Source organism: Austrofundulus limnaeus, unplaced genomic scaffold, assembly GCF_001266775.1.
Source record: "Austrofundulus limnaeus strain Quisiro unplaced genomic scaffold, Austrofundulus_limnaeus-1.0 Scaffold166, whole genome shotgun sequence".
Lineage (NCBI taxonomy): Eukaryota > Metazoa > Chordata > Actinopteri > Cyprinodontiformes > Rivulidae > Austrofundulus > Austrofundulus limnaeus.
The window spans coordinates 10,299-21,780 of NW_013952568.1; the positions used below are offsets into that span (position 1 = coordinate 10,299).

General features: G+C 37.5%; 1 protein-coding gene across 1 annotated transcript; it reads right to left on the reverse strand.

The window, feature by feature from the left end:
* Positions 1 to 1,697: 1,697 nt before the first annotated feature.
* Positions 1,698 to 9,878, reverse strand: LOC106523775 (eosinophil peroxidase). Its single transcript, XM_014017317.1, has 14 exons — positions 9,820 to 9,878; positions 9,056 to 9,121; positions 8,794 to 8,881; positions 8,542 to 8,717; positions 5,650 to 5,782; positions 5,348 to 5,474; positions 5,063 to 5,269; positions 4,604 to 4,961; positions 4,062 to 4,222; positions 3,700 to 3,958; positions 3,445 to 3,615; positions 3,110 to 3,347; positions 2,826 to 3,025; positions 1,698 to 2,449 (listed from the first exon to the last, which is right to left on the reverse strand). The coding sequence occupies exons 2-14, from the start codon at positions 9,117 to 9,119 to the stop codon at positions 2,034 to 2,036; spliced, it is 2,598 nt and encodes an 865-aa protein (XP_013872771.1). The 5' UTR covers positions 9,120 to 9,121; positions 9,820 to 9,878; the 3' UTR covers positions 1,698 to 2,033.
* Between the last annotated feature and the right edge of the window lie 1,604 nt (positions 9,879 to 11,482).

Genomic DNA, 11,482 nt, shown 5'->3' on the forward strand with positions numbered 1-11,482 from the left:
TGTGTGTGTGTGTGTGTGTGTGTGTGTGTGTGTGTGTGTGTGTGTGTGTGTGTGTGTGTGTGTGGACCCAACAGCTGGTTTCCGTCTCTCCTCTGTGCAGAAAACAACAACAGGGACTAAAAAAAAAAACGACCCACCACGTCACCTATCGATCGCAGTATATTGCGCTCATTTTTTGTGTTTACGCATTTGAAGAAGAGATGCAAATCCCTGTGGGACTGTAGGTATGTGCAATTAAATCTGGACCAGCAGCCTTCAGGCTCATTTCTCAATATACCAAACCATCACTTGTTCAAACATTTTGATTCATAACATCTTCATGGCAATTTAACCCCCTCAAAAAAAAAAACGATTAAAGATAATATCTGTACTCCATGGAAAGCCTAATGGACAAAAACTGAGCCATAAGTTTAAAAGTTTGATCTGAGCTGCATAATAATGCTTCCCTGAAATGAGACGTTTGTGTTTTCTGGTAAATTGGGATCATAATTTGGATGCAGTTTAACATCTGCTCGTTGAAAACTTTTCCCCTTCACTGCAGACAGTTTGACTTGAAAGCAGCGCAGGTGTTGCAGCTCAGATTCCCTGTCAGTGATTTCAGTGTGCCGWCTTACTTTCTGTTCTTTATTGTGCCATGTCCACTTTCATTTTCTTTTCGTTTCTACTTCTAAATTAAAGATTTTATACAACAAATTTGACARATTTCCCACTCATTGTAGCTGTTTCCGTTTGTTTTTCCCCAGCCGTGGTCACATTTTGGCAGGTCTTTGACCTTGTTTATTTTGGGGGTTGTTTATTTTTAKCAATTTTCACCTGGTTTTATTTCAACAAATAAATATTTATGAGTTTAAAAATATGTGTTGGTCTTGTGTGTAAAACTCCTAATAAACCTTACCATGCATGTGTCTGAGAAGTTTGGTAAAAGCTTGATATATGCAAAACTTGAATTTGTTCAGTTTCAGTTGTTTTGTAAACTCATTCAGAAACRTTCATTTAAATACAACATGATTTTTTCCAGCAAACTTTAAAGTTGCAATGAATATAACTGCATTAACCAAGTTAAATCAAATATTAAATTTAACCTTAAGAGGGAATTTATTGTTTTCCTGCTGAGTTAAAACCAAGAAAACATTTTTAATATTGTTTAGATCCAAGAAATAATCTTTGTATATTTACTGAAGGGATTGATGATTACTGAAAAGCATGTAACTTCCTAATAATAAAGATTTTTTAGATATGTTTTGTGGAACATTATGTGGATCTAAGCCAAAAACACATTTCCTAGTTTTCTGTTTCTGAAAACTTGTATATTAACACCATCTACTGGTCAAATTATGAGAATCCTTTAAAACACTTTCAGTATTCTCAGGGTTTACCCAGAGATATTTTGACAGCAAATCTCAAAATAATCCCAAGGCTTACATTTTATTTAGGAGCAAGCATTTAAATAAAAATCTAACTTCTTAAAGCTTCTTACATGTTTATGAAAACAGTTTTGTCTGATGCCGCWCATGTTCTGCACTCATTCATCCATCATTCAGAAAAGGCCATCAATGAATGGATGAATGACTCAGAAAAACTGTCACAAGGAATTATGGGTGAGTGGAGTAGGATGTGCTGTTGTTTTAATGTGGAAGGTGTTTTTCTGTGCAACAGATCTTTTTTATCGAAAAATAATTTATACCAAGGGAGACAAATAAGGTCACTTTGAACTTTAATTTTTTTTAAATTTCACTTTAATATTTTTGCCCCATGACTCTCATGCAGGAGCTACAACAATTTGGAAAAAGCTGGAACAGAATTACAAAAATATTTAAAAAAATTATGTCTTTAAGAATTTTTTAATATGTTAGAAATTAGTACCAAATSATATTAAATTACAGGTGTAAAGTGATTTTTCCTTCATTCAAAATACGTGTTAAAAGCAGCAAAGACACAGTTTCTGAAACATTGTTGGCAATGTGAAAAACAAAAAATAAACGATATGCTGCTTGATGGCTTAAGCTTAGTGGAAGTTTATACAGATCAAGTTGTTACAGCAGACGTCCAGAGAAGTAGCTATCACTGGTCAGTTTGCTGGCACCCTGTCTGGCCACCAGCCACACCTTGTCACCATTGTTCAGACTGATATAGGTATTGCCGCTGGCTATGATGTCTCCACCCAGGAGGGTGGTGAACCCATGCAGATACARCTCATTGTTAAGCAGCAGATCTACTCTGCCTGTTTTCTGCTTAATCCTAATATAGAAMACAAACTCATACAAGCCTGGGCGTTTGCAGGTAAAGTACCCAGTCTTGGAGTCATAGATGTTCTTGTTATTGTAGATAACATTAYCAAAGGGGATGGGGGCACCAGTGTTTGGGATTCTGTTGCCCAGACGCACAAWGAARGAGAAGTCCCCTTTTGGACTTGGGGGAGTGGGAAGGCTGGATGGTGGGTCATGGTGTTCTGTATTTAAAAACACATAAACAAAGTCAAATAACTGTATGTGTATGTAATACAGTGTTTTAAAATAACACCTAAATAATGAAGGTAATGTCCAGGATGTTTGTTTGAACTGAGTTAAATAGAAGATTTGGGGACAAAATAGTACTTTTGAGCAATAACTACAATATTTCAATAATTAAAACAAAATGAATAAATATAACAAATACACTATTTTAGAGAATTACTTTAGGCACTCTAAATTAACTACAGCAGGTGTAAAAAAAAGACAGTCAATCTGGACTTCTTTCTAGTTCAAAAACTATAATACAAAGAGGAAAAATAAAACCTGACAGATACATGTCCTTATCACTGACTTAAAATCAGAGCATGAACTTACCGTTCTCTTTCCATGGACTGAGGTCAAAGGCCGGGATATCGCTACACTGGGTGTAACCAGAACCACGAGGTCGGAAGAARAAAGGGCTCTCAGGTACGTCAGTGATGCCAGTATTGTCACAGATGAAACGAGCSAGCGATGTTTCCCTGAGTGATGCCTTCTGAGCATCAGTGAATAYGCCATCTTTCTCCCACCAGAAGCTAAAAACAACACATTGTATTCTAGTTTAATGTCTCTGAATGTAAAATAACAGCAAACAGCTATCTTCAGGTCTTTGAGTTTACCGGTCTCCTTGGCGGATCTTTTGGAACTGGGTGGAAATAATGCAGGCAARSAGGGGCCCAACCTTTCCTCCAGGGACAAATGGTTCAGACACTCCTCCCAGCCATGGATCAATGTTTGCAGGTGTGCCATACAGATCCAGCAATTTCTTGGCCAAATCCTTGTTTTTTAGCACTATAGCCAACTCATTCAAATTCTTTGGCTGAGACAGTCCACAGAACCCACGCCATTTGCTGTAACCTAAAAGACGTAAAGGCACAGTTTGGGATGATGCAGAAATTACAGTAGTTTATGCATCAGGCTTTCCAGACTCAAGGCATCTAGACTGAATATTTACCAGGGAGTCCATGGTCTCTGCCTCTCTGCATATTCAGTGATGCCAAATCCAATGCCACCTTTACAGAGAACTTGAACAGCCTRTCCCTCAGTTCATCAGATAAAATATGATCCTGGGTGTTCAGCTTAGCCTTGCTACCCACCAAGCCTCTCAAGATTGGGTCAATTCCACCTGCAGAACACATGAAACCATTTAGACTTGATCCATGATTTTTAAATTCTACTTTATGAAGAGTTAAGAAGTTCAGTGTCTTACCCTCAAAGAGGACCCTCCATGCTGTAAACATGGTTTTATGGATCACCTCTGTGGGGTAACTAGTATGATTCTGATAATTCTCATCAAGACGAAACATGAAGGGTTGAAGCATTGAATGAGCAAAYCGGAAGGCAGCTGTGGAAAAAATGCTTGCAATTCTGGGATCCACCTTATCATCATAACCTGAGTAGGTTGACAGCTTGTTGGCAATGGTATCTGGTCCAAGGATGATGCGGAGCCAGTCTCTGAAAATGATAACCTATAGTACAAAAGAATTGCTATGTTAACACGTTACCAAAGTCTGAGCAAGACGTGGCGTCTGTCTTGTCAAACCTTTGTGTTTGTGTTTTCATGTCCCTTACCTGGAGATATGCTCCCACGATTTTGCGTGTTTCCTGGTACAGTTTCTCTCCATTCCAATGTGGGTTGAGCTGAGCCAGTCTCCRGGCCAAACGGTTGTGCTCTCTCACCATCAGAGTGTGTATAGAAGTCAGTCCAATGTTCTCAGAAACGCGATCATCACCTTAAAGTAAGTAAGTCATAAGTAACTTCATTTGTATAGCACCTTTCCCAGTCAAGTAGCCACAAAGTGCTTCACAATATTACTTTCCAATAAACCACAACAGAACATATAAAAATACATGTACAAATGATAGACACTAATAAGACAACAAGAAAACTCATACAAACATGCTAAAAACCTGCTTAAAAAGCAAAAAATTACGAGCAGAGACAGTAACTGAAGAAAAAAGAGCATTGCAGTACAATGAAGAGGGGTTTAAATTAATAAGAAGGGGTAAAAGCTATCATCTTGAGGAAAGGTTGATTTTTTTAAGTTTGACTGTTATTACAGGGTTTTTTCTTTTTCTTTTTTTTTTTTTTTTTTTTTTTTTTTGTTGCTTACCAGCTAAAAAGCACTGCACCTCCTCAGCATTTGGATCATTAGTTATTTTGCGTCGGGTGGCACACATGTTGGCTCCCATGGCAGTGAAAGGCAGAAGCTCACGGCCGTTATCATCATACTCTGTGTTGACCTTCAATAAACCCTTATCAGAAGTGAGGTTTCGTAGCAGTTGAGCTTTGTTGTCATCAGAACCGTAGATTTGACTCCCATCAAGGTAGGCTGTGAGAACGTTAATCTGTTGGCGGGTGGTGCTGGCACCGAAGATGTAGCCTGTGTTGCCAGAACCACAAGCTGGAGCAGAGCGGAAGAAGGGCATGCACTCTGGGTGACTGTCAGGGCGGGGGTCCTTTTTGGGGAACTGTTGAAAGTACAAGAAGCTGTTAGATGTGAATGTGTGTGTGTTTTAAAGTGTATCTTACACGTATCCATAATTTAATATCAAAAAGTAAAAACACTGACCTTAATGGGATAACATGGCTCTGTGTTGATACATGAATTGTCACAGTCAATGCCCTTATTAAAGGATCTGATGGAAGGAGACTGAGGGGTTAAAGTCAGGTCATGGTCTGTAAACTGCCCGAAGATGGTCACCAGGAAAGTGTAGCGTACGTCGCTCAGGACCTCAGAGTTAGCTGTTGCCAGGATACGGTTGGACACTTCTCTTACCTGAGGACAAAATGAAGACAATGAGTACAGGTGTTTATGTGCTGAAGTAGAGATGAAAGGTGACTCAGAAAGTCATACCAGAGGAAGAAATTGACCGTTGACTTTCAGTCCATGCCAGCCTTTAGGAAGAGAGATTCCGTCTTCATACTCAGTAGGCAGCCAATAGGCAAATGGGGTGTTAGAGGCTCCCCAACGAGTGTTTTTACTATTTGAAAGAGATAAATAAAACCGATTGTTACACCATTTTTCTATATAAAAGGAGCAAATATCTTTCAAACAAATGCAATATAAAAAAAGACAAGTCTAGAATCAGATTTAACACAGAATTTTGTCCACTATGTTATGTTTTGCTTTTTTTTATAATCAAATTGTTGCCTCACAGGTTGTTGCAGATGCCACTTGCAGTCCGATACTGGTTTACATCAGTGATACTGTGACAAGCTACTTGTCTGACTTGTGCAGCACAGCCTGTCAGTCTGGAAATCACTTCCAGATCCGAATCAGAGATCAGATCTACACAAGAAAGGAACAAAAATGAGCTGCAGTTCAAACCTTGGAAACAAATCTATTTGAAATCATAATAAACTTCATTTTAATGAAATTCTTTTGGCAGTGTATCTAAATTGGGATTGGCTCTCGCCTACCTCAGATACTTTCAAGGTACATGGTTTATCCTTGAATCTTACACAAATTACCCAAAGTCCAACAAGTTCCAATACCAAATCCCCGGACAAATCTTCCTTACTTGATCTTGTCCTGACCAATGTTCCCCATAAATATTCCTGTTCTGCAGTCTTTCTAAATGACTTGAGTGACCATTGTGTGGTTGGTGCTATGAGGAATACCAAGTTACCTCGCTTTAAGCATAGAGTTAGCCTTCTTATCTGACTTATTGAACTTTAAATTGGGTCATATTACCCTGCTTGATAATAATAGTACAGCTTGGAAATATTTTAAAGATAATTTTAATAATTTTATCAATAAAATGCCCCTATTAACCACCTGAGTGAAGGGCCAGTATAGCTCTTAGTTTAACTCTAGTTTGGCTGATCTTTATCATGAACGAAACCGGGCTTGGACGCTTGCACGTAAGTCTGGCTCCGATGCAGATTTGTTATGTTTTCGACAACTGCGTAGTCGTTTTACTGCTTCCATTAGGAAAGCAAAAAGTGACCATTTCTTTTCTCTCACTAATAACAGTTTAAAAGACCCCAGGAAGTTCTGGCAAATATTAAAATCTTTCTCCTCCAATTCTCACTCTCCTGAACTCCCTTCACATATAAACAATGAATCTTTCTTGGTGTCGGACAAATTTGATATTCTTAATTGTTTTAACAATCACTTTGTTGCCTCAGGTAAAATATCAGCTCCTGTAATTGTGAATTCTATCCCAGCAGTAGCTGTTGTTAATAGTGAACCTGTTAACAGTACATTTTCCTTTATACCATTTACTGTGGATGAGGTTCGCAGGGTTTTGAAGACCTTGGACCCAAAACAGTCAGCTGGTCCAGACGATCTTTCCCCAGTATTCCTACGGTTAGCAGCTAACATCATTGCGTACATATTTAACCTTTCTATTCAACATAACATGTTACCTGAAATATGGAAAAGGGCCTATGTGCTTCCAGTTTTTAAAGGTGGAGATTGATCACAGTTCTCTAACTACAGACCTATATCTAAACTGTGTGCCCTAGCAAAGGTTCTTGAAAGGCTGGTAAACATCCAACTAATAGATTACCTGGATGAATCTAATATACTCTCTCCATACCAGTCAGGCTTTAGGAGGTCCCACAGCACAACTACTGCTATCGTGAAGGTTCTCAAGGATGTTTATGAAGCACTGGATGCAGGGAAGATCTGTGCTGCACTCTTCATTGACCTTTCAAAGGCATTTGACACCACTACTCATGACACATTGTGTCAGAAACTCTTAAATATAGGACTATCAAACCATGCTCTTGGTTGGTTTCTCAACTATCTTTCTGGTCATTTGTAGGTGGTACAGTGTGAGGGACTTTCCTCTGGTTTTCTGGGTGTTTCGAATGGAGTACCACAGGGCTCCATTTTGGGTCCTACACTCTTTACAGCTTTCAGTAACAGTGTGGGATGAGATTTAGATGCATCGTTACCCTTTTTATGCAGATGATATAATCCTCTATTGCTCTACTGGTACAGTTGATTTGGTCTTTAAAAATTTGCAGTCAGCATTTGATTTTATTCAATCCCAACTCTTTCAACTGAATCTGGTTCTAAATGTAGGTAAAACAAAGTCCATGCTGTTTTCTGGTAGGAAGAAGATCCCGCCAGCGGTCTCATTTCTTACCACATTTGATGGTACCCCCGTTGAGGAGGTGGTCTCTTACAAATATCTGGGAATTATTATCGACAATAACCTTTCTTTTGCAATGCACATTAATTCCTTAGTTTAAAAAAATTGAGGATGCAATTAGGCTTCCTTTATAGGAATAAACTTTGCTTCTCCCTGGCCATTAGGAAGTGGCTTTTCACTGCCATCTTCCTTCCCRTTTTGGATTTTGGTGATTTAATTTATATGAATGCCCCAGTACATTCACTCCATCTCCTGGACTCAACCTATCATGGAGCGTTAAGGTTCATGACAGGTAGTCAGTTCTCAACTCATCAGTGTACCCTACTGTCTCTGACTGGTTGGATTCCATTGGCTGTCAGGCGGCTTATTCACCGGCAGTGTTTTATCTATAAAGTAATTCTTGGCCTTTTACCCACTTATTTGTGTGAGTCTTTGAAGAAGAAGGAGTGTGGTAGGTGGGGCCTTCGATCACAAAACATGTACCTATTGTCAGTTCCTAGGATCAGAATAAACTTTGGGAAGAACTAATTTAGCTATGCAGCCCCTTTCTTATGGAATAACTTTTAAAGTGATCTGAAACTACAGTTACTGTACTCTTACCTACGAATAGGTCAGTTTAAATCAACTTTACATGAGCTTCATCTACCATCTCTGACCTGTCATTGCTAGCCATATGTTTTATGAAATTAAGTACGCTTTGTGCCATGTTTTTATGCTATATGTTTTTGTTTTTATTTATTTTGTATATTTTATATCTTTTGTGATTTATTTTCTATGTTATTAGGATATGTTGTTTGTATGATGTTTTGTTTCTTCTATMTTTTCCCTATGGGTGTCTCTGGTACCCGCCAGGCTGACATTGCAAATAAGAAGTTCTTCGTAATGTTTTGCCTGATTAAATAAAGGTTAAATAAAATAAATCAATAAAAATAAAAATGCAGACCTGTGTCATTAATGGCACGTTTGTGACGTTTTGCCAGGGACCTCCTTATCAGATGAAGTGTGTTGTCCATGTAGTCAGCTGCTCGCACAGCCATACGGGACACTCCTCTGGGCTGCTTCAGGAGCCTCAGGATGTCTGCAGGTGATGCTGTGTCTCTCTTCACCCGTTYAATGCTCCTGTGTGCAGAGAGGTCAGACTTATAAATACATTGATTTGGAACATTTGACTTTAAAAAATGTCTTTTACACTCACTCTCGTCTAGAGTATGTATAGACTGCGTCTACGTTGGCCTTAGCTTCATTCACACACTTTTCTATAAAATCCGGACTCAAATTGGCTTCTAAAAACACACAAAACACAYRCATTTAGTTTAAAGAACCAAAATGTAAAAAGTGGTAAGCCATCATACAGCTGCAAWACTTTCCAAAAACGTTCACTATAAACAACAAAGATTCATGGTGCCAATCCTTTAAATGCAAATAATGTCAAGGATTATATTAGACAAGATCCTCACCTGCCCCCTGGCACTGCAAGCACAAGGTCAGAGCCACAACCAGCAAGTTCAGGAAAATCTTCATGTCTGTAAGAATAAGATTGCACAGAGGTGTCAAAAGTATTCACATTCATTACTCAAATAAAGGTTTTGACTCGTGAATTTTACTCATGTGTGAAAGTCCTGATTTTAAAACTACTTAAAGAATAAAACTATTGTAAGGAATATTTAAAAAAACAAGAAGGACAAAAGTTTAGGCTGTGCCACAGTGCACAACCCCACAGTTTCTATGACAAAATGATGATTTTATAATAAAATGTTACGTCTGCCATGTCCTGCTGGAGTGTGATTTGTGCCATGGGTGATGGACCAAGTACAAAATGGGCTGTCAGAATATTATTTATTTTACTAGCCTATTTCATCCAACAACATGTAAATTATTTTTAAATGTGAGGCACTATTTATCTGGACAGGCTTTCTTTAATAAGACTAAGCCAAAATTAAAATAAAACAAAATGTAGGCTATTCCTTAATTAAAATACATGGAGTAAAAATTGCTTGAAAATAAGCAACAAAAAGTCAACTGAAAAATAATTACTAAAATATAAATAGATAGGTAGATCAAAATTTCTACTTAAGTAATATAAAGTTTGTATATTTGCCAGTCACTATGGGCAAATGTTTTATTTAAATTCTTTGATTCATTAAAATTGACAAACATTTCAAAGAACTGATTAAAGAAAATAGCTTGAAATTTTTTAAAAAAAGAAGGAAATTCTAGTTACCTGCTAGACAAGGAATGCCAGACTGATGATTTTCAGCACCGTGCTTCACCTGCTGCTGATGGACTGCCAGGCTGCATGCTTTATAGCTGAGGTTGGAGGGTGGTGATGGGAGGTCACCCTGCTGTCGGGAACAAAATCATATATTTTTTACGTTATTTCCTCTTCTCTCCACACCTTGACCAGATGATTTGCATATTGAAAGTTAACACAAATCCTGCCGAGCATGAAATTTAATGAATCGGTGCGTGTCGTAACTTCTGGTGGTTGAAAAAAAATAATAATCCAAAAAAAAAGTATACATTCACGCTAAAGCATTTACTCTTACCTGTGTTGTTTGATGGTTGATTTTTTTTTTTTGAGTGATTCTAAGAGTGTGTGGGGGGGAGGGGGGTTCAAACACAAATAAAAAAATATTTCAAAAGTTCCACTATTTTTCTGCTAGATCATTTGATAATAGTTCTCACTCTTCAAAGTGCCCAAACAAATGCTCATTTTAACTGGAGAAATCAGTGTGATTTTAAAATCATTCTTTTAGATACGTGCTTTGTTAAACATGAAAAGAGCTGTTATGCATTCTACTAAAATGAAGTATTGTATTTGCACAACCAAATGGGTCCACTACAGTAAATGTAAACAATTTACTCAGCTCAGTTTAGTGGAACAAGTTCACTTTCCAGATTATTGTGAGCAGTTTTATGACTTTTACCTAAAATCATTTTCTGTTGCTTTTAATTAGTTATTTCATACTTCACCTCCACTTATACTTTTATAGCTTTTGTGTTTTTATGTTTGCTGTATTTTGGGATCTTTGTGTTTGAGTTCAGTATCTTGGGTCTTTATTCATGTGTGTTTTGTACTTCATTGATTTTATTTTGCCACTCCAGTCTCCAATATGTTCATCTATTCCCAACTTCATTTCCTCTGCTCCATTCTGTCTCTTGCCGGGTTCATTGTCTCATTGCGTTTTGGCTTCCTGCCAGGTGTTTTGTTTCAGTCTACTGCAGCCCTTTGTTTTTGTTAGATAAAAGTTCTATTATTATTACTATTAGTTATTTTTTGTTGGTGTTGTTTGTTAGATTTTATTTATTTATTTTTTTGTAATTATCTTTTTGAGTTTGTGTGTTTGCATTCACTCCAATGACAATTTTGACAATATTTTTTCAGGTCAAAAATGTTGTTTGTCAATGTGTCAGAGTTTAAGAACATTTTGAATAATTTCACATTGTAATAATGGTTCAAAATATTTTTTGTGTGTATTCCAAGTCAAAACTTTACGCCTTTAGTAGTGAAAACTATAGACATTAAATTATAGCAGGAAACTCAAACATAAAATTATTGTCTAAACACTGTAAAAACAAACGGCTAAAATAAATAAAGATGTATCCTCATTCTTTGAATGAAACATAACAACAAAATAGAAGCACTCTCAGCTGTTACCGTATCTGAATCATGTTCTACATTGCTGTCAACCTGTGACACTTCCAGCTTGACAAGAAATGTCTCAAAAACTTTTTTGTTGTTGTAGAGCTGTGAAAAATGTTTGAAACAATGCTGGGTTTGCGAAAATGCCAACAGGTGTGGTTCCTGAGCGGGAAAGAGCTCTGCAAGTGTCATCACATTGGTGTGTGTGTGTGTGTGTGTGTGTGTGTGTGTGTGTGTGTGT